Source organism: Sparus aurata, chromosome 3 (assembly GCF_900880675.1).
Source record: "Sparus aurata chromosome 3, fSpaAur1.1, whole genome shotgun sequence".
Taxonomy (NCBI): domain Eukaryota; kingdom Metazoa; phylum Chordata; class Actinopteri; order Spariformes; family Sparidae; genus Sparus; species Sparus aurata.
Genome location: NC_044189.1, coordinates 20,427,063 through 20,453,977, shown reverse-complemented (window position 1 = coordinate 20,453,977; position 26,915 = coordinate 20,427,063). Strand labels below are relative to the sequence as shown.

At 45.9% G+C, this 26,915-nt stretch overlaps 2 protein-coding genes across 14 annotated transcripts in view; one reads left to right on the top strand and one right to left on the bottom strand.

Annotated features, from left to right (window-relative positions):
* ppp1r9a (protein phosphatase 1, regulatory subunit 9A) overlaps positions 1 to 16,610 on the bottom strand; it is a 55,415-nt gene extending 38,805 nt beyond the window's left edge. For 2 of the 8 annotated variants that reach the window (XM_030412688.1, XM_030412693.1), the window contains exons 1-2: positions 11,622 to 12,202; positions 8,869 to 10,366 (exon numbers count right to left, since the gene is read on the bottom strand). In XM_030412688.1, the coding sequence (XP_030268548.1) occupies positions 8,869 to 10,230 (1,362 nt within the window). In that variant the 5' untranslated portion in view covers positions 10,231 to 10,366; positions 11,622 to 12,202. Of the gene's footprint in view, positions 1 to 8,868; positions 10,367 to 11,469; positions 11,582 to 11,621; positions 12,204 to 14,839; positions 15,032 to 16,471 lie in introns of those variants that run through there. The other 6 variants (XM_030412692.1, XM_030412694.1, XM_030412690.1 and 3 more) reach the window with 5 other exon arrangements.
* Positions 14,255 to 26,893, top strand: sgce (sarcoglycan, epsilon). Of its 6 annotated transcripts, XM_030412698.1 has the most exons (13): positions 14,259 to 14,590; positions 16,073 to 16,180; positions 20,265 to 20,387; positions 20,950 to 21,107; positions 21,592 to 21,664; positions 22,834 to 23,032; positions 23,758 to 23,920; positions 24,224 to 24,438; positions 24,838 to 24,864; positions 25,336 to 25,524; positions 25,896 to 25,939; positions 26,365 to 26,402; positions 26,511 to 26,893. In XM_030412698.1, the coding sequence occupies exons 1-13, from the start codon at positions 14,542 to 14,544 to the stop codon at positions 26,559 to 26,561; spliced, it is 1,437 nt and encodes a 478-aa protein (XP_030268558.1). In that variant the 5' UTR covers positions 14,259 to 14,541; the 3' UTR covers positions 26,562 to 26,893. The 6 variants fall into 6 exon arrangements, with proteins under 6 accessions (XP_030268563.1, XP_030268558.1, XP_030268562.1 ...); XM_030412702.1 differs by lacking the exon at positions 16,073 to 16,180; XM_030412700.1 differs by lacking the exon at positions 26,365 to 26,402.
* The last annotated feature ends 22 nt before the right edge of the window (positions 26,894 to 26,915 follow it).

Here is a 26,915-nt window from a genome sequence, read left to right as displayed (position 1 = left end):
GGGTTAGAGCAGCACAGCAGACAGTCAGGCTACTGAAGAGCGAAACAGGCAATAAGACAGAAATACAGAAAAGTAATTGAAAAAAAAAAGGAAAGCTGAGGAGCGGGTGAGGCTAGGGGTAATTTGCTTCTGGGTTGTTTGAGACCCTGCCTAAGATGTCACAGCATGGTGCCCATGCCTGGCCAGCCACCTCTGATGGTATTAAACTAGGCCTTTGGGTTTGCGTGGGAGCCAGCGCCATCGCCCGCCACTGCGCCTTCCAGACAGTGGACGCTGCCCAGGGCGATACGAGGCTGGAAAACCCGGGAGAAATGTTCCTACTGCTGTGGCACGAGTCCAGCAAACCCTGCAGTGGATTAACTACAGCCTGGTGCACACACACACACACACACACACACACACACACACACACACACACACTCAGTCTGCGACAGCTCAGCACATTTACATTCCATTACCTTCTACCTGTGGCCGCCCACCCACCCACTCAGACAACACCGTGCCTGTGAGAGCTGACAGGTGCTGGAGAAAGTGTCTGGATACTGAGGGGACAAGACAGCCGCTGATGATGGAAATAAATTCATGCCTTGCAAGAACAGACTGTGACTGACGGATGCAAAGAGGTGGAGATTGGAGGAGGCGAGGGTGTGAAACAAATGGAAGTGTTCAGAAACCCGATCTATATAAAGAGAAGTGTGAACGCACAGTCAGTTCAGCCTCTCCGTCAGCCTGATGTCCACCAGCGCTCATCGACTGAGGAAGTGACACTGAGTTTTGACACGACGGGTGATGCCGAGTCAGCGTTTCTTTTTTTTTAACTCCAGTTGGAGCTTCTGCATACAGACGAGACACACACACTGTTTGTGCACACGGAGGGAAAGACCAAGATGTGCTCGTTTCAAAATGTAATTAGGATTTAATCCCACATTTGTGTTTTATTGTCAGCTGATGAATAATTAACTACTCCTGCCGTGACTCCCTCCCACCAGCTGAACCAAGCCACTGGTCAACTACAGGTCGAGAGACACTGAGAGTGAGGAAGAGAGAGAGAGAGAGCGCAGCTTTAAACAGAGCGTAGTAAACAACTACACTGAACGGCTGCAGACAAAGCTCAGCTTTGTTTCCCGTCTTGGTCATATACAGTGAGTGGGATGCTGGGATCAGAAGTAACACAATGACAACGTGGTGCTTGTTGCAGCACTGACGCTCTGATGCCCACTTGCTATGCTATGCTGCAACAATGACTTGGCAGAGTTTGGGACAACGTCTTATTCATAATCACACACAGCAAAAAAGCCACTGTGTGTGATCTGGAACAACAGAAATCCATCCAACAGTTGGTATTTCAGCGTCTGAAGATGCTTAAATTCAACTCAATCGTGTCCCTGACTCAGTGTAAGCACGGACATGATAGAGCAGCAGTCCGATTCTTCCTCAGCATCGGCTCAGCAGACACTGAGAACATTGCGTCAGAGAGACAAGCTGCTCTGTGCAGATTCTTTTACACTGCAATAAAAAACTGTCTGTGTGCTGATGATATTGTTAGCACACGGCAGATTGGGTGAGCGGGGGTGTTGGAGAGATGATGGTTCATGACACAGTCCAGTGTGAAGCAACCGACCAACCTGAAACAGCCCCGCAGGGCACGTCTCGCCTTCCTGGATCATTAAAAATGCATCCTCCAGGGAGGATCGGGTGGCACCGAAACAAGCAAACAAAAACACCAGTGCATTAATAATGGAGTGACTAAGCTACAGACGCACTAATACGCACATAGCAGCACAGTTTGGAGCAGTTGTACCTGTCAGAGATGAGACAGGAAGCAAAGATCCTCACAGTCATGACGCTTCTTCATCCACAGCCCGACTGTTACACAAACATACAAGTTCACACGACCCTGCTGCTGCTGCTGGATTGTGTGTTCTTGCTCTTTAGCGTAATATCTACATAATAATATCTAAAAGCCATCAAACAACCTTCTACCAGATGATTTGTAATGAGTCGAGCTGTTAGTCAAGACTTTCGATTTAGCCTCCCTGAAAGAGGCTTAACAGAAATACCCGCCTGTCGTTCCGCCTGAGCTCAGCCGCTGTTTTTGCTGGTCTAACCAAAATTTCAGCTGCTGTGTAGCTGCTGTAGCAGAGTGTTAGATCTCTCTCCCAACATAACCCTGTTCCCTCCCTTCATGCCCAGCCACAGATTGTATAACGAGGAAATTGACAGCCAGCTTCACTATAAAATCAGAGCAGGAGGAAGCTGAGATATACAGAAAGTTACACACATAACACGGAAAAATAAGATTTAGCAGCGGGTATAAGTTCTGTTTTACATGTTTTTGGACACTAAACTACTGAATGGAGGCTTCCACTGCAGCACTGTACTGAAGGAGGCTAAGCTGCAGAAATGCTACACAGATCTAAATGCTATTTAAATCTGACACGGCCAAAATCCATGTCAGTATTGGTTCCAAAATTTGAGCCGTGCTGCTACACATATACCATCAGCCAGAAAGACAGACAGCCCTAAAGTAGAGCAATCCTCTCCATCAGGAAACACGGTCAGGAAGCAAAGAGCCTGGCTGGAGGCCATCTCATCTGAGCCTGTGAAGACTGTTCCAGATGAGGACGGCGTTTCAATCCTACAGATGTGTTCTGTAGATGCATGGATGTATAACAACACATGTACAGCAGCGAGGAGCAGCCAGAATTCATGTCCGAGCAGAAAAGTTGGAGTCTCTGGTCCTGTGCTGTATTAAGGGCAGTCAAATAAGCTTTCAAAGGCTCAGAAGAAATAACTGCCTCTAAATGCCTGGTAAGTCTGTGGAACAGCACCGAGGCTGAGAGTTGGCATTTGCTCTGCTTCTAAGCATCAGCGACTTTGTCTTTATGTTCCTTCATGCTTCACTACAGCACGAGATGAGTCTCTGAATTGGTTTGATGTACTGCAGCCTGAAATGCAAAACCCGCATACAGCAGGAGGAGAAGGAAAGGAATGTGTGCAGGTCGTCTGTGTAAGCATCAGTCAGAGGCAGGAAACCTCTGAATGAGGAGGCAGACTGCACGAACAGCAGACTCAAATTTAAAAACGGACAAAATAAACATTTTCCTTTTTACCTATAGATCTACTGATCTGTCTCGGTTGTTTTAGAGAAATCAGCTGAACTGATGTCTGCCTTCTCTGGAATAAAATGGATCTATTTTGTACCTATGTACTAGGGGTGGGCAGAAATATCAACACAGCAATATATCGCGATACTTTGCCGCCCAATACAATATCGATTTTTCAACTCCACATATCGATATATTGCCGAAGAGCGACTCTGCTGTGCGGCGGGTGTATTTCTGTAGTAGAGAGAGTGGCTGAGGTCTTTGCAAAATGGATGGCAAGTTAACAACGCCGCCGCAATTTAAAGTTGACGTTTGGAAGCACTTTGGCTTCAAAGTTAAGAGAGATAGCAAGAACAACGAGCTGGACAAAGAGAATATTACTGCCCGGAAATTTCATGGGAATTAATAAAATGGAGAGGCTGTTTTGAATGAAATAGTTTTGACTCAATTTGTCCTCTGATCAATATCATCTGATGTACATATACAGGTACTTGTGTTTTCATCTTTATTTATATCGCAATATCGTGATATCGTGATACGTATCGTATCGTGAGGTTCTTGCCAATACCCACCCCTAAACAGTACATTTGAAAAACTCACAGCAACTACTCCTTCTACAAATCATGAGCTGGTTAATCAACATAATCCACACAACTTGTAGAACAGGGCTGTAAACTAGCGGTCGCCACTCGCCAAATGCGACTAAAATATTTCCCTGGCGACTTAATTTTGGAGGGATACATGCCACGGGGCGGGTACATGTTTGTCCCGATGGTCGTGCTCTTGCAGTAAATTATGCATGATATAGCAAAACATTGTAGTAGCTGTAAAGTGATAAATTATGACGGTAGCAAACGTTAGTGCTAAACCGGCTATTTGTTGTGTGTCGCACTGAAGTAGCTCCCCCGACGTCACCGCTGTAGAAAATAGTTCCCCTCAGAAGCATCGTAGCGTGCGCGTCACCGCTCTTTAACAGTTTGGCGCAGTGACTGTGAGTCGAGTGCAGCAATGACGACACCTCTAACTCATGAGCTGAGGGAAGTTGTACTTAAGTTGCGCATAATTTCTATACGACTTCCTTCAATTAGGTTTCAGTTTGATAATCAAGTGGCTTAACATGAGAACAGTTGTCACGTCACAAAACGTGTAAAACCATCAAATTCAGTGTAAATGTTATTATGGTACAGTCGCCACTGACAAGTCTATTACAGAGCCTGATAGTTAATGAGTGTTTCCTTTGTCAAAGTTTTGCACTGTTCAAGTTTTCAATTTGCAATGTTATGAAATTTAATTAATAATATTAAAATGTATTTCTAAATAATACTTTGGCCTCTTTTCTAAGCATGTATTGTTATATAATACTGTTATCTCCATGAAAAGTATTGAAACAGATGTATATGCAACAAAAAGAGGCAATTTATTATTTGGTCGGTAAAAAATTGACTTGGCCGGTAGATTCTTTCATCTACTGGTCCCCTTGGCAGGTGAGCCAAAAAGTTAGTTTACAGCCCTGTTGTAGAACTTGCACAACAACATGGACTGTGGAGTCAGCAGTTGTAGTTTAGTACTATGTCTTGTTTCAAGATTCATTCACTGTCCTACTGTGCAAAACAATGACACACACACACACAAAAAAATGAAGAGTTTGTCCTCGTTGTTTGTCAGTTTGTGGTTGTCGTGCATGTCTCTGTAATTCTTCTGGTGTTTTTTATGTTCTCTGATTTATTTTCCAACAAGAAATGTGAACACACTTCTTTCAGAGGTGCTTCGGGCCCATCGGCCTGCTCAGTAATATATCCATGACACAGACGAGCCAGCTAACCACCACCGGCTGAACTGGGTGAACTCAGGATGGTAAATCAGGTTCCTGGGGGGCCCGTGTCACTCCCGGCCTGTCACTCTGGCCCCGCCCTTGATCTGAGGAAAATGTCACACGAGTGACCTCTTATTCCCTCTGTGTTGACCTCAAGTCTTTATAAATACAAGAAACAACATCTTCAAAAAGAAAATAGAGAAGAATGAGCACAGCCCTCCTCACGTTTCAGAACAACACAGCAGTCCAAACACAGAGTGAAAGGCATTCAAAGAAGTCTTGCAGCTACAGAAGCACTGCCACAGACGAGAGCACACATCTATCATATTGATTATGGCTCTGAGCTCAGATCTATGCTACTCAGCATTCCACTAACGGAGCGGCAGCAGAATCTAATGGACAAAATGCCAGTCTCTGTGATCCAGTGAGAGACATCACGCAGAGTGGAGGGGCTGATCACAGAGACACTTCAGTGGCCATTTAACCGGCGCTCCACTCATCACATGTGCTTAATTCCATTAAGATATCAGAGAGTCCCGACTGATGAAAACACAGTTGCTCTACAGGCACGAAAAGTCGATATGAATGCCGTTCACGTAAAGAGAGCGAGGAAAACAAGAGGAGACTGACACGGCAGACGTCGTGTGGCGGGAGGAGACTTCTCCTGTCAGACTCCTGCGGTGAGGTTCAACAAAGACAGAACGAAAACAAACTGCACCAAATCTGCAACAAGTGTGAGACGGTTAAAAGCTTTCCAGGCTGGATTTCTAAAACCCTGAGACATCCACACAGGGGAACTGAGCGCTGGCTGAGTGTGTGTGATAACTTCAGATCAAACTTTGTGTTCGCGATGTCATGTCCGCTGCAGAGAACGCACTCTGCACACACAGCTGGACTTTGAAGAGTGACTCCATTTCAATGCAATACAAAAATCTGAACAGCCAAACTGGTGGCGGTAATGTCAAGTATGAGACAAGTTGCATGAATGAACATGAGATCCAGTTCTCCTCTGTAGGTCAGCGCCTGCGGGAGGAGAGGCTGCGTCGGCCTCGGGTGGCTCCAAGCAGTCACTTCTCACTGGGTCAGTCAGGATGGTACCGCTGCGTGAGAGGATGTGGAAGTAATGATAAAAACTGGATCTGTACCCGCTCCAGCTTCACATTACTTTGAGCTAAATGCTAAATGTTAGCATGCTAACGTGGCTACATTAGTGAAGCCACATTAGCATGCTAACACTTAGCATAAAAGCCACAAAATCATGACAAGCGCTCATCACAACTTCCTCGAGCACAAAGTGAATCCTTCACATCACCGCTTTGGTCCAACCGATGGTCCAAAAACCCAGAACTCTTCATTTACTATCAGAAAAGCAGGAAATCCTTCAGAAGATGTTGCTTTAAAAAACAACTTAGATAATTCATCTTTTATCAGAATAGTTGGCTTGTGATTTTCTTTCAATCAACTAATCTATTTATTCAGCAGTATAGTACAGCTGAGGCTGATGGGAATTTATCAGGTATTTGGTAATTCACCAATTGGACAATGAATAAATAGATATTTTGACCTGATGAGTTTTATTAAAAGTCATCCAAATTATTATTGTGTATCCTTTAGAGAGCATTAATATCTGAACCTTCTACTTCCTATTTCTGTTGAGACATTTCACAAGCGTGAACTTCATGGTGACAATTGAGGAAGGTCAAGTTATGACCAGAGTCATCAGCATTAATCGTCCTGGACTGATGTTGATCCATATCAGGGGATGAGGAAAGACTGAGAACCTTTTCATTCCATTTAATTGTCTAAAAGCTAAAGATGTCCCTCTCTTGCTGGTTGGTAGATAAATAAAGATATATATTGCCCTCCAGAGATGCGTGCTGCTAGCATGGCTAAAAACAACATTATAAACTCAACACAATTATATTTCCTCTGAGCATCTGGACGTGTTTTTCATTTTCTCAAACAGAAGTCGGCGTGCATGTTTACAAAAATGATGCCAAAAGCTGGTTGTGTGTCATCTTCTCCCCGTGGCTGCCATGATGATTTCTAAATTAATTAAGCTTTCAAAGCCGGGATGTTCAAATTATTTATCCGCTTTTTGAGGCAGGACTAAGAAATATTACACGGAGGGGAGGGAATATATTAAGTATCAGATTAGAAGGCGGCAGTTTGTTTTCAGTTTCTCCTCCCACAGGGGTCAGGCTGGACTCGTGTGGGGCCGAGGACTGAGAAAATAGCTTTGTCTCTTTCACATTACAGAGGAACAAAAGACAGAACCCTGTTTGTTCCTCGTGTGCCGAGAGGAGGGGCGCGTACGATGGAAAAGTGGGAGGGGTGCATGTCTAATTGTGCTTGTGCATCAGTGTGAAGGGGGGGCGGGGCCTCGCTTTAATAATCCATATGATGAACGAGCGTCGCTCCTTTTCACAAAAACAGAAGCCTTGAAGCCGCAGACAACACTCCAGGAGCACATCCCCTCCTGTTGGGACAAACAGCCTTGTTGTGGTGGAAATAACATTTGCTGAAGTGATCTTAAGAAACAACATGTTTAAAACAATCCAAACAGGCTGAGTGGTATTTGTTGAAACATACATTTTTGTGCCGGATGATATAAGATGTGTTTTCATGCATGTGTGGCAACAAAAGACAAAGATGCAAAAGGAAACACACTGCAGAGACGGTGCAGGGGTGACTAGTGAGCCAGCTTCACAGTTTCTGCTCAGAATAACTGGGCTAATTGTTCTGGTTCGTTACGGCATTTTAATGGGATTGATCTTCAACCTGTGGAATGTTTGCGTTAGCTCGGAAATCTTTCCTGCATTAACCTCGCTCTCTCAACCAGCACTGTGTCGGCCTCACATGTTACACACACACAAACACACACACACACACACACACACACACACACACACACATCTCAGGCACAAAAATAGATTCAAAAGACTTTAAAAAAAATGAGAAAGTGCAAATTTACAACATGTTGTTTACTGCTTCAAGTTTTAAGCTTACTGATTCTAAATGCTCGAGGATAAAGACCAAAAAATATTTCCAGTAATCTTTCAAATCCATCTTTCCAATCCACAACAACACTGGCTGCATTGTGTCCAACTCAGCACTCAACACGGTATCAAAATACTTCAAGGGACGTGATAACGATTCTGCTTATTGAAAAAAGATTAAATATAGTGTAGGAAGGAGGCGTTATGGCTCCATCTTCACCCCAACAATGAACTTTTAATACCTTACTGTGGTATAATCACCACCTTTGCTGCCCCAGTGAAATCCTTGAGGGATGGAAGGTAAAAATATACGTTCTGTAATCTCTCGCCACAAGTCTCCTGACATCACTGACACAACGAGGTTACATACGACACACACCTGCACTACATTTGATGGATTCTCGCAAAATATCGTAAAACAAACGGCTCCATAAAAGGCTTCCTAATTCAAAAGACGGTGGTGGAACAGCATGAGATAAACAAACAAAGTGTCTTGTGTGAAAACCGTGTGGGTGCAGAACCAGCGTGACTAACACATGCACAGATGTTCTGCTCATGAACACGTCAATTTCCCAGAGGGCAGCGTTCTGACCCTGACGCTCTGCATCACAACATAGCAACAACCCCCATCATCAGAGAGCAACGGCTATCTCATCTACAGGAGAGCAGATATTTAAGGAGGGAAATGTGTAAAGAAGGCACACTATGAAGGTTTGATGAGGGCGACCACACAACCTCCTAAAAATATATGTGAAAACGCAATGAGTAGTTCGCGGTAACTAAAAATACCAGCCCAAAAAACAAAGGAAGCTCTGAATACGATATTACCTCTCTGTTGTTTTAACCTACTTTGGATAAGAGCTGCACGAGGGCTTTTCTGTTGGATTGTGTTCACTGTGTTTACACAATTAAAGCTTCCACAACAGTTTTGTTCAGAGGCCCTACTTACTATGATGGGAGCAGAGCTGAAGCAAATCTTTCTCTTTGGAGGGATGTCCTCTTTGTGTTCCTCTGGTAGGCCGGGAATCTCTGTCAGGTCAGAGCCCGGGTCGTAGACAATATCCTCATCGTCTCCGTAGAGGTCGTCCTCGGGATCCGTGCAGCTTTCCCCCCAACCCTGGTAACAGGCGTCCCCGTCGGCGTTAAAAATCACCCGCTCGTTTCCTGCGTATTCCTCATCAGGATCTTCCATCTGGTCCTTGGGGGATTCAGAGGCCTTGTCTTCTCTGGAACCGTACCCATCCTCCTGGCTTTCCCCAGCGGGTGTAGTTGGGGTCGGCAATGGCTCAGGGGTTGTATCTTCAAAAGCTTTGTCTTCTGTAGGTTTTGAAGCTTTGGACACCCCCAGATCCTCAATATGTTTTCTTGTTTCTGAAGGTTTCTCCTCTTCTTCACAAGAGCCATTGACCTGGGTTCCGTTGGTGGTGACCCCAGGAAGACGGCGTTCATCTCCACCTGTAGTCTCAACCCTCTTCTCCTCTTGTGGTTCTGGTTTCAGCTCTGAAGTCTCTGTCCCCGGACTGGGGCTCAGAAGGTCCTCCGAAGACGAGGACGTGGGAAACCTTCCCCCTGTCTTGCTCCGGTTGCTTCCACGTACTGGAGATTGTCGTGAATCATCCTCACTGAGGTCACCTCCGTGGCGTTGGAACCCGTCCGGTGAGTAGAGGGCCCGTCTGCTGACTCCTCTGTAGGACACGCCCTGGTTTTGGTGGTCGGCGTTCTCAAAAACAGCACTGAGTTGACTAACGGTTGGCGAGGACGCCTCCGTTCTGGAGCAAAGCGAGTCCAAGGAGTCTGTGCTGCCTCTGTTAGACCTCGCGCCTCGCCAGTCATCGAGGTGCTCATGGGAACCTCTTTTGTCACGTCCGGATGGAAAGACGGGTGACTGGGACTGGTCACGTGACTGCTGCTCAAACAGCTTCCTGGTTTCAGAGAACTTTGCTCCAGCGCCTCCGATCCTTTCAGCGGATGAGGAATGCTGGAGTTTTATCACCGATCCGTCGGCCTTGTTGATGAAGTTGGTGGGCTTGACCAGCTTTTGCGGCGAGGATTCATCACAACCCTTGGCTTTAGCTGAGGGATTTTCTGAGCCCATCTGCATGAACATGTCCTTAATGCGACTGACATGGCTGCCATACTGGCGGCCCCTCGGCTGTTTCACCCGCTCCACGTCTTTGGGCTTGGAGTCTCCATCGATCCGAGGCTGGTCAAAGGCCTTCTTTAGCGCCTGAAACTCGGCCCGGTAGGCATTGCGGTGGGGGGAGGCACTCCGGAGGCTGGTCCTCTCCCCCGAGGCCTCCGTCTTCAGCATGATGATGTCTTTGGATTCAGAGGGGATGTCAGCATCGCCGTGGCCTCATTAGAAAGTGAGGAGTCTAGTTTGACCTACTGCAGCGCTGCCTAATCTGATCCAGCTGATGATAAAAGTCCTCCAGGCACATTCACACCTGCAGAGATACAAAAAAAGAAGACGAAGACATAAATAAGATTCAGTAACACTGCTTGATTATGTGAGATCAGGAGAGATTAAACATGAACACAACAATAACACGAGCTCAGAGTGGCACGTATATCTCAGATGTATGCATTGATGCACGACATGACAGCTCTCAGTACAGGAGAACTAGTTATAAGATCTGGACTCCAGAAGCACTGCTGCACTGTTTACCTCCCACAAATCAATCTGTACTTACTGACCGTCTAAATACTGGAGCCCTCCGCGTATAAACTGGAGCTACACTGTAGGAAGACTTGCTGTTTCCCTGTCGGCTTCTTATGTTTCCTATAGTCAGCTGTGACCCCTGTAAACAGCCCAACCCTCGGCTCTCTAAACCATCACTGACATTATAGAGGTTCCTCCTAAATGTCAGCGCTCCAACAAAGCATCGCCTGCTAGTTACAACCTTTACTGCACATAGGAAATGCACCAAAACTGTGTGGATACCATCCCAGGCACCAGAAATAGAAAACCAGTGCATGAACTGAGAGACGTGCAGTTTAAATGCTGGGATTATGCATTTGTGATACTGTGTGAGAGCAGCGTAGCACTGAGGTAGATATTCCATACATACAGCCATTAATGTTTAATCCTATTTAGAGAATGCTTCCCACAAAGAGGCGGATGAAATGTGACACAATAAAGCTCAGATTTGGGACACAGAGGATTCATTAATCCAAGTTGTGCTGGTGGTTTGGATGCAGCAGCAGCTGAAACCTACACGTCCCGGTTCAGTATTCATTATTCACCATGCTGGACTCTGGCTGCTCCATGAAAATACAGAAATAAATACATAATAATAATAATAATAATAATAATAATAACACTGATAAAAATCCGTTTGAACTTAAGGAACACCCTCTGCTGCATGGAGGGAATAATACAGATAAAGTTGCAGGTGAAAGATGAATTGTGTCTGTATTGTGTCAGCGGGATCAGACAAACAGGCAGAGCCCCGCACATCAGCCGCACCGCACCACACCGCACCGCACCGCACACAACATGACAGCTCAGGTTTCCTCTCCTCTCTCCATCAAACATTTATCTGCTCACATCTATTCCTCCTCCTCTTCCTCCGTCTCAAGGGTTACAAACATACAACACATGGGCCTCATCTGCGGTGGAGAGCCGGTGGAAGTGTTGACCGCAGCCCGCACAGAGAGCGACGTTCTCCGGCGTGACAAAAACAAAAGAGTCGGACTCACATTCATGGCTCCGGATCCGAGAATCAACTGTAATCCAAAGGGCGAGCTCGTGTTGAAAACGGATGCAGAAGCGTTCGTTGTAAACATGTTATCCACCAGTTCGGTGATAGTCCCGGACGGGGAGACGCTTGGACCCACCGGAGCCGCTACAACGCCATTGCAGGCGGCGGATGCTGCTGCCAGGCGCACTGGAGGGGAGTCGGTGCGCGGCGGCGGCGGCGGCTCGGCGCTCTGGCGGCTGCGCTGTGGACGCGTCTGCAGGAGGGCAGCGGCCGATCTGCGTCTGAAGTAAACACACTCAGCTGGGAGGATCTGCGAGAGGAGAGCCTCATGTGACAGGTGCTCAAACCTGAACTGCGCCAATGGTTCGGTCCGATAGTCTGCTGCGCGGAGGGGTTTCAGAGAGCTGCAGTCTGGCACACATACCAGCACACAGACACTGGAACTTCACTGGCTGCTAATTGTTCGGCAGTGGGGCTGTTGGGTGGGGTAGGTGGGGTGGACGGGGTCAGGGGAAGGGGTGTGCAGAGAAGGGGTTCTCAAAAATATGTGCAGTGAGGATCAGCAAGGTGTTGGTTCACTCAGAAATCTCACAATCCTGATAGAAATAAGCATCACTGACTACAGAAGCGACTCCCTCCTCCACCATGTCGGTCTGTAGAGGAGCTTTAAAGGAAAACTGCACCCAAAAGTTCAGTCGGTCTCCATCAGGGTCAGAGTCAGCAGGTCTCATCGTCCACAGAACATTTCTGGAGCTTCTCAGTGAAACAGCGTGGCAGTGTTCTCCTGGTCGAGCCTGCAGACGGAGACTGCTTTTAAAACGTAAACGCAACCAACCAAAAACAACATAAAAAGACACCACGCAGCTCGACCAGGTGAATCCAAGTCCCCTGGAGTCTGGAGTCATCAGTTCTGGATCTCTGAGACTTGGATTTGGCCGGACGAGGCGTACAGAACCATTATATGTTCTTTTGAGTCCACATCTCCTTCAGTTAACGAGGAGGCTGCGTCGCCGTTTTGCTGCAAAGCTCCAGAAAAGCTTTTTGGGACAATAACTCTCCATCCACACACAAGAAGATAATGACTGAATGATTGAGTCAGTCTGTGGGGTGATCAGTGTCTACAGCAGACTTAATTCAGACAAATAAAAACAAATGAAAGCGTCTGAATATTAAAGCTAGAAACTAAACACATCAAACATTATTAAGGCTTTAAACATTTTTATAAAATGTTTTGGTTTCTTAAGTTTGCAGCCAGTGGACATGAATATTTGAACAGTCTGATAAAGAAGAAGATCAGAGTGTTAAAGTTCTGGCTGGCTGGGTCCCACAGGAGTCAACAGAACCCGGCTGCAGCACGGGACCGATTCATGTGATGGAGCAGAAGAAAGAGCGGCTTTGTCAGCATCCAGATACGTGAATATTGTAGCAAACGGCACAGTTATGTAATTTATTTGTAAAGTGTTTTAACACTTGGCCGTGCTGCATTCATGATATAATGAAGTATAAATTCAAGTTGATTTCAATTTAATGAGATTTTTATGATTTTATTGTCACCGTCTGAAATCACATCATCAACATATAATCTGACAACATATATGTGATGTACACGTTTATGTAACGTTTCAGACGTTTGCATATTTATCTTTTTTTAGTGAACCTTCCACACGTTTCTGTACTCATGTCCTGAGAGAATATTTCATGTGTTCGTATGCGGTTGTCAGAAGGTGTTTTGTTTCTGCAGCACAGGAAACAGCGCTGCATGAATTACAGTCTGAATGCAGGAGGAGAACGGGAGCGTTGCATCCGGCCTCGCTGCTCAGAACAAGCAAACGATCAGAGTCATCGACTGGAACAGAACCAATCAATCCAGATCAGGACTCATCCTCTTCCCTGTGTGAGAAATGATCCGTTCTCCAAGTCTTCATGCATCCTCCATTTGATTTTGAGTGTTTGTTATGATACGTTCATACGTGCTCTAAACACCGGCTATGTGAAGATGTTGCTAAGCAACCTAAAAATAATCTTAAGGGGATAAAAGGGAGGCTGAGAGGACAGAACAGCCTCGCGCTGCAGAGCCAGAGGAAGGATGGCAGTGTGTTTATCACCACAGAAGAAGACTAGAATCCACTTTCATATCTGCCTGCATCAAACGAGAAGCATGCAGCGGCCAGCTGACAGCATGCAGCGGCCGGCTGACAGCATGCAGCGGCCAGCTGACAGCATGTTAGCACGGATCAGGATCCTCTCTGCTGGATCACAGTGCTCTCTTAGTGGTGTCTGACATCGAGGGGCAGGGGGGTGAATTAAGGACCCCACAGCCCTTTAGCAGGACTGACTCGGAGCCCAAGGGGCCAAAACATGACCATCTGTCTGCTGGGGCGGTCTCAGCAGGGGGTCTGGACAGATTGGGTCAGACCTTTCAAACATGCCTGTGCCCTCTTACAGCCGGGCCGAAGAGGTCAGTGATGATGTTCACACCCGTACAGACCCGGGTCAGCCTGTCCTCTCGAGTCTGGGTCCAGGTCTTCAGACAGCACTAATACTCAGAGGAGTACAGCTAAAAGACAGACGCTGTAAGAGAATAACAAGGTGACAGTGGACTGATCCGGATCACCAGAACCAGGACACACACACACACACACACACACACACACACAGCCACTCCCTGTGTTTGACATACAGGCGGACCCAGTCCAAAATTAACATCCCACAGAAACACGTCGGCCCTGTTCTGACTCACTTCAGGTTTTCCTGCTCTCCCTTTTTACGAGACCACCATCTTTTTCCATCCAGATGTTCAGCCAATGAGCACTCGGAGGCGGAGGGAGGAATGCTGCAGGATGCTCATTATCATGGCTGTCAGACCCAGCGGCGGCTCTGTCAGATAAAACTCACGTTTTCATGTGAGATTAACGAGGATGAAGTCCACCAGGTCCGCCGCAGCTGTCCTGGTATGGCTTGGCACGGGTACGTATCGATTATTCTGGGATATCGGCGGGGTCGTTTGTCCTTCTGATGCGGATCTATGCTAGTTAGCTAGCTAGCTCGTTAGCCTGCTGCGGGTTAGGTGCTCGGCTCATTTTTTCCAGGAGGCTGCGGAGGAGACATGGAGACATGGAGACATGCAGAACGAGCTCACACGTAGACTGCTGTACCGTCACACAGTGGAGAGATTAAACAATCAGCATTAAAAGAGTGTTTTAGACAGAAACTTACATCTTTAACGAGGTTAGCGGTGAGCGTCGTCTTGCTAGGTCTGTCGTCTTGTCATCTTGTAGCTGTGAGCACCTCTGGGCCCGTGTTTACACGCAGACCAGGTGTGTTATCAATCCTAATGTGACAGCTGATGCTCCTGATCAATAATTACAATTAGGGGATGGATGAAGTGATATTGATGCACAGCTCCATCAGGTGGAATAATAACACAGTGACAGTGTCTTTACTGTCACAGCTGCTGATCTCTGGTGCAAACATGGTTGATGTGCAGAATGTGTTTATTAAATACACACAGTTAATCTGGTCCAACACAACTGACCTGCAGTCAGTCCTACCTGTGTGTCAGGTGTAATGACCACTGTGCACGGAAGGTAAAGTTATTGTGTGATGATTTGGTATCAAAGTATCAAAAAGTACAAGAAAAATAGGTAATACATATATTTACATGTATGTATGTATTTACTCTATATTAGAGATCGATTGATTATTGGAATCAGTGCTTTTAAAAAAAAAAATCTGATTGCCAATAAAATAATTTAAACTAAATATCTGCGTACCTCCAAAATGTTGTGGACTCAAGAATCAAGTTGCAGAAAATGGAAAGTACTTATGTATTACTTCGACACTGTACCAAAGTAGATAATATAAACATACTGTATGTACTTCGTTACGCTGCTAATATTCAGTTAGATCAGCTGTCAGTTTTAAAAGCAACGATTAGAGGAGTCAGTTTGTAACGAGGCTCTTAAAAATCTATTCTTTTCTTTTATCTGGGAGTACAGCTAAAGGTTATTTGCATGATTTTCTTTGGAGCTGCAACAGTTTGTCAAATGTAGAATATTTTCTGGTTTCTTTGTTCCTACATGACACTAAAATGAGCAGCAAGACGTTTGAGGACGACAGCTTTGGGAAACAACAAGCGACATTTTTCACCATTTTCTGACATTTTATAGACCAAACAACAAATCAGTTAATGGAGAAAGTAAACAACTGATAAGAGGCAATGAAAGTTAGCTGCTAGGCATCCGACCGTACAAGTATTTCATGTCTTGACTTGAGCCTGCGTTGCAAAAATATAAATAAATGAACATTATTACCTTCATGTATGAAGCATTTATCACACGGCTGCTGCTCTCTGTTAACTCAGTTTGGTGCATTTAATAAAGTGATTAGTTCAAACCGCCTTGGAAGACTCACATGTTCCATTAATGCTTGTATTCATTGATCCAATAGTTTACATTGTGCATGCCTATGATGCCAAAGAGCCCACTTTTCATGAGAGACATGTCCGTATGGAGCGATCCATAGGCTGGGAGCAGAGCGCCGCCCGGCTCAGAGATGGTGAGTGGGTGTGTGTCGTCCCCTCCCCCCCGTCATAACACAGTGACACGCTCAGCTGGTTCCCCATTAATACTGGTTTATTGTTTCCCACGGACTCGGCCCACTTTCTTTGGCTGTGACAGCAGTTACATTTTTGACTAAACCTTTCCCTCAGTAGAAGTAGAATTGATCCTGAATCATTAACTCTGCAGCGATGATCCGTTTCTGCTGTTTAACACAACACCGGCACCGATTCACTGCTGTGAATGTCACACAACTTCTCAACAGTCGACAGATTAGCAGTTTACTCACCTTCTTGAGCACTAGAAGAGTGAACGGGCTGTTTTACGAGCTCTCTGTTCTGAAGCCGTTGCCGTTTGCTTGTTGTGGCGCCAGCTACTTTCACTTCCAGGTCTGTGTTTAAAACATGAGGCTCAAACGCTTCACCGGCACGATACCAAAGCTAGCGTCCAAACAGTAGCAGTCCTTGTTTTCTCCACTTCCCCTCTAAACACCAAGGAAGCACATGGGTTCCTCCTGACCCGGACATCATGCACATACAGAGCTGATTCAACAGAACTGACAGAACATCCCTCCCTCGCCTCAGATGGCTGCAGGCTTCAGATAGCTGGAGCCATTAGAGGGACGAGGCTGGTTTAAAGCATCACTCCTGAGACTTCAGCTCGCTCAAGGTCAGCCCAGAGAGGCATAAAATCTGGTTAGCCATTTCCACCAACCCCCAAGGCCTGTTAGTGATCTACCGGGTCATTTATGGCCGTGTGTGTCAGTTTATTATTATTATGTGCTGTGTGTGAATATCACTTGAATACTTGTGTCTGCCGGAGGCCAGTTACCAGGAGAGTGTAGCTTATCTTGTCTCTACATTTGTCCTGCAGCAGGAGCTTACAGGTTGGACTTCAGCAGACAATTTGGTATTAACCTTTAATTGGTGATGTATTATCTACAGCCGGAGCGCTGCAGTCCTTCATCTCGAGAAGGCTTGGCAGGAAGTCAGCCTGCAGCAAATAAGCAGATCTGATGCTATTAGCAGAGATTCAGTGCAGCTTAGTCAACGATCTTTACTCAGGTGCTCTTGAATGGAGGACACCGAGGAGAGAGAGGATGAGACCAGGTGTAACCTCTGTGATGTCACCTCTGAGACTCAGAAAGAGTGCAGGCTTAAAGAGAAAGTCTCGCCAAAATGCAACCGAGGCTTTTTCTGTGAATGTTTCCAAGTCAAACCTTCGTGTAAAAGCATAATTACAACGAAAGAGGCACTTTAAGATTAAATTTTGTTTTCGGTCAAACTCATTTTCAGTAGAGTGCTACGGGCACTTTTACGATAGCATCAAAATCTCTATTTTTAAAACAGTAAGAAGTCTCGACACAACATGAAACTTTGCTGGTAGTATCACCAGGGTCTCTACACATGAACACGAGCATTGAGAACATTGTTTGTGTACACAGAGTTTACTAAAAAGAAGGTTTTTGAACAACTCATGTTAGCAGTAGCTTGTTCCGCTCGCCGCCGTCCTGCCAGTGGAGAAGTGTCGATCTCAGAATGTGACGTAACCTGGAGGACAGTTAAGGTGGAACGCTCCTAAAGCTTAGTTCCATATAAATGCAGGATAATTTGTTGTTTTGTCGTTGGTGAAAAACAATATTGACCTTGAAGTTGAAGTTGAAAAAGGAGCCTCATATAAGAAATAATACTAAAATCAAAAGCCAGAAAGTCACATGAGATCTCGCGTGGATAGATGTTGCAGGAAGACAGTAGTTCCACCTTAACTGTCCTCCAGGTTACGTCACATTCTGAGATCGACACTTCTCCACTGGCAGGACGGCGGCGAGCGGAACAAGCTACTGCTAACGTGAGTTGTTCAAGAACCTTCTTTTTAGTAAACTCTGTGTACACAAACAGTGTTCTCAATGCTCGTGTTCATGTGTAGAGACCCTGGTGATACTACCAGCAAAGTTTCATGTTGTGTTGAGACTTCTTACTGTTTTAAACAGAGAGATTTGGATGCTATTGTAAAAGTGCCCGTAGCATTCTACTGAAAATGAGTTTGATCGAAAACGAAAACACGGTAAATCTTAAAAGTGCCTCTTTCATTGTAATTATGCTTTTACATGAAGGTTTGACTCATATACATTCACAAATATAGCCTCGGTTGCATTTTGGTGAGAGTTTCACTTTAAGGCACTTCCACATCGGCTTCGCTCTTCAGACCTGGGAACGCTGTCCGTAGGAACCCGGAAGCTAGCCGGGCAAACATAAGGCTGTCAGGAGAGTGTCTGCTGTTAAATCAGAGCTTGAATGTTTAGTGGCTAAAACACATTTCAAATCCCACAGGTCATTTCCTATTCCTCAGCCTATTAGGTGAGACCTGACCATCTGGGCCTCGCTTGCATATCCTGCCTGTCTCATCTGCCGTTAATGTTGCACCGCGTCCAGTCGGCCTCGCAGAGGAACAGAAGAGCCAGCGCTTGACCTTGACCAGGAGTGTGTGACTGCGGTCCTTTGTGTGGTGAAGAATTGATGAGGCCCAACGGGTCGGGTAATAGAATCTGAGCGTGCACATTCAGAGTGGGATTTGCACTTCAACTGGAGTCTTCAGTGAGGGCGCCACTGGTGAGATGAGACTGAATGAGGTTTTATTCCTGGTGTCTGAATAACCCAGATCCTAACGTCACGGTGCTGCAAGAAGAGCCATCGCAAGGATTAGTCGCACTCAGGTGGTTCTTGGAAAGAGAGACGTGGTGGATATAACCTCGGGTTTCTATATGTAACACCACATTTAGTGGCTGCTAAATGTTATTGATTGTATCTGGATGTCAGCGCGCCCTCGGGACACGGGACATATGGCCGGCTCAGCCGTCTCTGTTTGTGGCCACAGATGTCGCACACGTCCATACGGGACCGTTTTATAATCGTACGATCGCAGCGGCTCATCGGTGCAATCAGATCGCAGTTGGGCAATTTGGCCTTGTAGACTTCATTAATAATCCGGAGCTTACTGTGTCACCTAATCTTCTATAACCTCTTTGTGCTCCCTGGTAATAGATCACAACCGAAGATCACAAACTGACTTCCTCTTTCATGGAGATTAGAGAATGTAAATCCTGCTCTATTACTCCCTTCAGCCGGGACGCTCCTTCCAAATCATCTTCTGCTCAGGAGAGGGCTTACAGTACAGCACAGTAATATTCTGATGGTCAGAGGAAGGTGAACAGTAGTGACATGTGGCCATCTTGTAGCTGCTGAATGTATCCTGAGTATAAACACAGTTCAAACTGTTTCTCCTCCTCTTGCACTCCAAAGCACAGATCTCCAGTTTTCTCTCCCTTTCTCTTCCCCCTCCTCCTCCTCCTCCTCTTCCTCTTCCTCCTCGTACACTCTGTCTCCGATGGCGATTATAAATGGAGTGCCCACCCACCGAGGGGGAGAGGAAAGGGGGGAGTGGTGCAAAAATGCTGAGAGGTTTAAAAGAAGAGAAGTGAGCAAGAGATGAGGAGAAAATAGTGAAAGAGAAAGATGCAAAGAGACGGAGAGAGCCTGGAAAATCACCTCCAGTCGCACATTGTGTGAACATTGTGTGAACTTCTGTTCATGGGGCTGCCATTTTCCTCGCCAAGCCCTTCACGAATGAAGACTAAAATGTTTGTGTTTGAAATGAAGTGGGCTAAACAGCAGAGCATAATAGAGGCAGAGCGGGAGGAGGAGAGGAAAACAGCTCTGTGCTGTCTGAATGACTCTCATTACTCCCGTTTCTCACTCCTCGTCCCCTGAAATCTGTTTTTCTTCTTTTCGTGTGTACATAATCATAGTTTTTACGGCTGGATGTTTCTGTGCTGCATCCGTATGTGAAGTGAGTTCACAAGAACGGCAGTAAAGAAAAGTGCACACATCTATCTTTGTGTGAGTTATTAACTGTGAGGTGTGACGCGGTGAGAAAGTGCTCGTAACACGGCTCTTTGTTTGTTCTCACCTCTATTAATGCCTCCTCTTCTGTTCTAATGAGTGCTGCTGCCGAGGCCTTAATGATGCTTTTATAAAATGGCAAAGGTTCTGCTCTCAAGAAGTCATTTCCATTTTCTGTTTCAGTGGTCACCATCTTGTCAAGATCGCACGGAGACCGTAACGTCTACCCGTCTGCAGGGGTTCTGTTCGTCCACGTTCTGGAGAGAGAGTACTTCAAAGGAGAGTTTCCTCCGTACCCAAAATCAGGTACAACACCTTCACATTCACAGGATCTGCACCTGTAGGCAGCGTGTGGTCCACATTACTCTGTCAAAGCATCATTTTGTTTACAATGTTCTGTAAATGAGCTTACAATGGAAATATTAACCAACAAATCAGAACTCAGCTCCTGCAGGTGTGAAATATGACATAATCACAATGATGCATGATATAATATGATGTAATTATATAAACATCATACTGTACACTATGATATCTGCACATCTTTAAATATGAAGAGACAGCCCTGAGTCATGGTGAGTTGCAAAAACAATATTATTGTCATTTTAAAGTCAAATCAAAGTGCCGGCCCGCCTTGTTGAAGCAAGTTGATTTATTTGGTATCGTCTGAATCTCATTTGTACGAGGAGTTGTTGGCTCAGCCGTCGTGTAAACTGAGTCATATTTCACCAGTGAGAAGAAGAAATGCTCACCTGCTGCTGGCAACACATCCACAATTCAGCTGAAGGGTCTGAATGTACATCACTGCATTGGTTCTGACCCGTAACAGTTCACCAGGTCGCCCTACATTAAACAGCTGTGCCTACAGGTGAGACCGGCAATGACCCGATCACTTTCAACACCAACCTGATGGGCTACCCCGACCGGCCCGGCTGGCTGCGCTACATCCAGAGGACGCCACACAGCGACGGCGTGCTCTACGGCTCCCCCACCGCAGAGCATGTTGGCAAGGCCACCATCATAGAGGTGGGTGGTTGGACCGCTTTCAGAGTGAGGAGGGGGAGGATGAATGCGTCTGTGCTTCTGTTTAATGTGTTGAGGAAGGAAAAGGAAATTCTGCTTTTGTGGTTGAAGTGTTGAAATAAATGAAAGCATTAAATCAGAAGACGTCGTCGGTCATTTAAAGGCGAGACGGTATCAGATACTGAGCGCACATAATCGAGTAGTGACATATGTGAATTGATTCTACTGAGCACAGCTGATTTGTATGCATTTAGTAATGTTACGCTCTGAGTCTGCAGACTTAAATTCCATTATGCTTTCTTATGCTTTCTTGTCCCCCATAAGCCACTGTAGAAATTCTTTTCCCAAAAGGCTTAGCGTTCCCAGCGGCGCACACGTGCCTCTATACGGCGTCTCAGTTGGGCACAGAGCCTGCGTGGTGTCCAGAGGGCTGCTGCATATAAGCTGCACTGATCTGGGTTTAAACTTTCACCCCTGTGTGTTGCAGATTACTGCCTATAACAGACGCACTTTTGAGACGGCGCGGCACAACTTGGTCATAAACATCATGGCTACAGAAGGTAAGAAGTGCCAGGGTGGGAGCTTAGAGCGAGCAGAGATCAGGCTGTGCAACTTCCCTGATTAAATCCTGAGAGCACAGTCAGAACTGGAGGAGGAACTGTTCCTCTGATGGCTTCTGTTGACAACATCTAATGAATCACTTCTAAAGAACAACATAATGTGTGATATGAAAAAAGAATTCACCATCGCTCCAACTACAAACAAATAGTGTATCATCAGAGTCAGTGCTAATTGCTGCTAACTGTAGCTGCTGTTAGCTTGTTAGCTCAGTTAGCCGTGCAGCTACTGGTCCAGAGTGGGAGCTGGAAGAGGTATTATCATGGGAGTGGGGCTAGCTGGTTAGCATACAAAGCTCAGTAGGTCTTATTAAACTCCTATTTATTTGCATTCTGTTGATAATGTTAGTATCAACTCTTTGTTGTTCACTCCTGAATGTTTTAAACTTAAATTATTACATATTTCACCTTTAAAAAAAAAGTTATGTACAAAGAAACAAGCAAACAATACAGATGTTTGAGATCATCACATCCTTTAAATTCCTCTTGAATATAGTTGTAGGAGAAGTAATAACAAAAAGTGTTTATACCTTAAAGATTATAGAATAAAAACAGCAAGATTCAGGATCCATTAAACCTAATATGACTGATGGCTTGACAACAAGCTAAATATCTGCTAATGACCGTCAGTTATTAGTTTTAAGATCAATTAAAGTCCTGATTGTGAGCCACAGGTTAGTCATCATCACTCAGTGTGAACAGCGTCCTGTACTGCTGCAGGTGTGAAGCAGCTGTTTCCTCCCTCGTTGTGATCGCACCTCACATGTGCGTCGGTATGTTTGTGCAGTGGCTGGTTGACCAGTCACGCTGCTCGCAGTACAACATGAACCAGGCTGGTTGAATACTCAGCAGATGTTCGCAGCGCTAACATGACATCACTCTCCCTATGCTGTGATGTCATCCTCCATCTGGCCCCAGAAGGACGAGTCACAGCAGAGCGGAGCAGACTCACCAGCGTCTGCCCGACTCACTGGTGGAATCAGTGTCATCGAGCAGTATTAATGATGTGTTCGTCAGCAGAGCTGCACGGTGGCTGCCCTCCTGTCTTCTCCATCCCTCATCCACCTTTTTACATTTTCCTTATGCCGCCTCTTCTCTGTCTCTGTGCGTAGAGTTCCCTCTGCCCTTCCAGGCGGAGTTCTACATCAAAAACATGAACGTGGAGGAGATGCTGGCCAGCGAGGTGCTGGGGGACTTCCTGGGAGCGGTGAAGAACGTATGGCAGCCTGAGCGTCTGAATGCCATCAACATCACCTCGGCGCTGGACCGCGGCGGCCGAGTGCCGCTGCCCATCAACAACCTGAAGGAAGGGTGAGCTTTTCATTTCCCTCACTGAAGAGGAGGTGATCCTGTTCAGTTTGTTTTCTTTTCATTTTAGAGTACTTTGCATTGTTGTTTTTTTAAAAACGTTGCAGGATAAGGATGAGCTTTATCAGCCCTAAAGATTCTCTCCATGAGCGACGTCTTCACCTCTCTCAATCAAACAAATTGCTTACATTTTCAGCCCCCTCATGTCGTGCTGGCATTTTATTTAATTGGGGCCTGAGGGATCGACGGCTCGCTGTGATTTAGATGAGTACACTTTGCCATCAGCGCTGAAAGACACTGTCAGTCGGTCTGTTTCAGAGGGGAACAGCCCACATGAACTGCCACAAGTGTGCATCAAAGATTCATGCCGACGTTTTGGAAGATAAAAGAATCTCAAAGAACATTCAGTGGAGGAGGAACGCCGACTACAACGAGCCTCAGGACGAACATGTAACATGAGGCTCCTCTCCTCTCTCCTCTCCCCTCCTCTCCTCTCCTCCTCTCCTCTCTCCTCTCCCCTCCTCTCCTCTCTTCTCTTCTTCTCTCCTCTCCTCTCCTCCTCTCCTCTCCTCTCCTCCTCTCCTCCTCTCCTCTCTCCTCCTCTCCTCTCCTCCTCTCCTCTCCTCTCCTCCTCTCCTTTCCTTTCCTCCTCTCCTCTCCTCTCCTCTCCTCCTCTCCTCCTCTCCTCTCCTCTCCTCCTCTCCTCTCCTCTCCTCTCCTCTCCTCAGTGTATATGTGATGGTTGGAGCTGACGTTCCCTTCTCGTCGTGCCTACGAGAGGTGGAAAGTCCTCATAACCAACTGCGCTGCAGTCAGGAGATGGAGCCCGTCATCAGCTGTGACAAGAAGTTCAGAGCTCAGTTTCACATCGATTGGTGCAAAATCTCTCTGGTAAGAAACATTTTTGTACCGTTTCTTTAACACTGAGGCCAGGGAGGAACACGTATACCACTCTTAAAGCTGCCACATGTAGGAACAGGAACAAATAAGTGGCAGCATATCACAAGAGTAACCGCTAACTGTGGCTTACCAGCTGCCGTCAGTTGGTTAGCTCAGTTAGCCGTACAGCTAGCAGCACAGACTCTGAACTTGGGAAGCGTTGGTGTTTAAATCACAAGCACAGGAGCACAGGGCTAGCTGATTAGCATGCTAACTTCAGTAGATGATTTATTATTAACTTCTTCTCTTCTTTAGGTCGACATCAACAAAGTGGTTCCGATATACATTACCCGCGCAGACCCCGGCAACGGGATCCTGCCTGAGTTTGGGGAGTACGACCCCCCCTCCGAGTCCCTGAAGGCTCGAGACTTCTTTGCAGACTTCCTGATCACACTGGCTGTTCCCTCCGCTGTGGCACTAGTCCTCTTCTTCATCCTCGGCTACACTATGTGCTGCAGACGGGAAGGGGTGTAAGTGTGCTTGGTCTTATATTTTTTTATGCAAATATTGCAGCAAACACGACGACTGTTCCATTAAGTGGGAGACAGGATGGTTAGTGCAGGATGAGATCAATAATCTGGACTGGAATTGCAGCTTGTCATCACCATCCAGTTGTACATTTACATTGAGTTCCTCGTGAATATCTGTCACAGCCTTTTTTTTTTTAATGTCATCACATCGTCTTTATGTTTCGAAGCCGTGACATCGATCATCTTCATTTTACAGGCTGGGAGAGACTTGCCCCCCTCGTTCACTCAGTGTTGCACATCCCGTCTCCATGTCCACCCAACTATCCATTCACGTGTGTGTAGATGTCTGTTTAACTATTAATATTAGTATTTAATTCATCCATTTTGTTTTGTTTCTAGGGAAAAAAGAAACATGCAAACACCAGAGTAAGTGTTTTACCTCTCCTGTGTTTCTCTTTATTTTGGGTCTGTTTCTGTCCCCTCCCTCCCCCCTCCCTCCCTCCATCCCTCCTCCTCTCTTTCTCTCTCTCTCTCTCTCTTTGCTTTGCAGTTTTGTCACTCATGTTATCATTGACGGCTTCCTCATTATCATTCATTTGCTCATCTGTGTGTTGACATCTATTCATCCAACGGGCTGCTCAAAAACTCAGTGACCAGATGTAGGTTATTCATGCTGTAACGGTGACAAATTGCTTAAAAACATCTCGGAGAGCATATCTCGCACCATAAGTCAGACAAGGTCGCAGTGATAGGTACGGGTGGATGTTATATTTCTGTTGTGCATGATTGCATATTCCAGTACTCTAAATGTGTTGCAGTAAGTGAAGCATTGCACACGGGATGAGGCCATTAACATTATGACACAAGCTCATGCATGTTGACGTCTCCTCTCTCCAGCATCCAGCTGGTTCACCACAGCTCCATCCAGAAGTCCAGCAAGGAGCTGCGGAGCATGTCTAAGAATCGGGAGATCTCGTGGCCCCTCTCCACCCTGCCCGTCTTCAACCCGGTCAGCGGCGAGGTGGTGCCGCCCATCCACCCCGACAACTATGAGACCACCAGCATGCCCCTCATGCAGACGCAGACGTGAGTTGGAGTGAAACTGCACGTGCACCAACATTCACACGCTCACTTGTGCACACATGAAACGGGCCCCCGCTCATTAGCAGGCACGCAGATGTTCGGCTTACAGGCGTCGTTAAGGGGAAATATAAGTCGAAACAACACCGTTATCGTTTAATCTTGTTTTCTGAGCTTCGTGGACAGCCAAAGCTGCAGCCAGCGAGTCGGGCGACTCCAGATTAAGAGGTTCAAGCTGTCCCATGATTTTAGCTAATGTGCTTGAAACTCAGAAAAATGTGCTAATATTAAGTACAACATGCTTTCACATGATAATAAAGGCTTGTGTGTCGTGTGTGCATGTCTGTTTAATATAATATCATTGTTTATGATTCCAGGAATCTGCAAAACCAGATTACGATACCACAGCAGCGGCCATCAGGTCAGTGTCTCCTTGAATCCCTGCACAGTCGTCAGACTGACTCCATCTGCATGTTTACTGTTTGATCAGCAGTCACAGGAGGAGATCAGAGCAACACCTGAGCTTTGTCTACTTATTGTTGTGGCCGTTTTCACATCTTTCTTAATTGAAGTCGTACTAATTTTGCTGTGTTGCTCACAACACAGTCTGACCTTAGATCACCCCCTCCTGCTTTCCTGTAACAAAACAAACATCCAGATATTATTCAATTGGACTCAGATTATTGAGAACAAATTATTTAGCTACGGCTCTGCAACACATCAGGCATGAGAGCTTCAGTTCTTCTTGGATGGCTGCAGTTGTGGTGTTGGTGTGTGAGCGCCCTCCTATGTGCATGCCGGTCAGCCGCACTAACCTGCTGCTCTCTCTGTTCACTGCTAACAAAGGAGATAATTATGTCATGTCGACATTCCGAAGGCTGGAGGTAGGTGTTGCAATATGTTTGTGAGTTAGTGCAGAAATAAAAGCAGTAAGATCGTGTCCGAGCGTCGCTGCAGTAAAACCTTGTGTTGTTCTCTGGTGGTGATTGCAGGTAAATGGTATTCCTGAGGAGAGAAAGGTGGCCGAGGCACTCAACTTGTGACCAGAGACGCCGCTGTCCACTTTCTATTCTATATCTATATTTTTTTCTAACATTTGTGCCAATCTGCATGCCTCAGAAGTGTCTTTGCAAAGATTTATCGTCCACATGCACTTACACCTTAAAGACAGTGTTAAAGAACAACAGAGCTTAGCTCATTATAAAAAAAAACACTTGAGAATATTTTGAAATGTTTGTGTAGATGTTCAAGTTATGTTTGTATTTCTACTTGTTCAAGAGGGAAAGGGAGTTTTACATGGAAATGCTTCAGTTGTCATGTTACTGTGTGTGTTGTGTCACATGATAATAATAAAAACTTTGTGTCAGTACTTCCACCCGACTCAGTGACGTCTGAAT

Excerpts from the sequence above, each read along its gene's own strand:
- sgce (XM_030412698.1), top strand. The coding sequence starts at position 14,542 with ATGAAGTCCACCAGGTCCGCCGCAGCTGTCCTGGTATGGCTTGGCACG. Across the intron at positions 23,033-23,757 it reads ATCAACAACCTGAAGGAAGG|TGTATATGTGATGGTTGGAG; the intron begins GTGAGCTTTTCA and ends TCCTCTCCTCAG. Across the intron at positions 24,439-24,837 it reads TGCTGCAGACGGGAAGGGGT|GGAAAAAAGAAACATGCAAA; the intron begins GTAAGTGTGCTT and ends TTTTGTTTCTAG.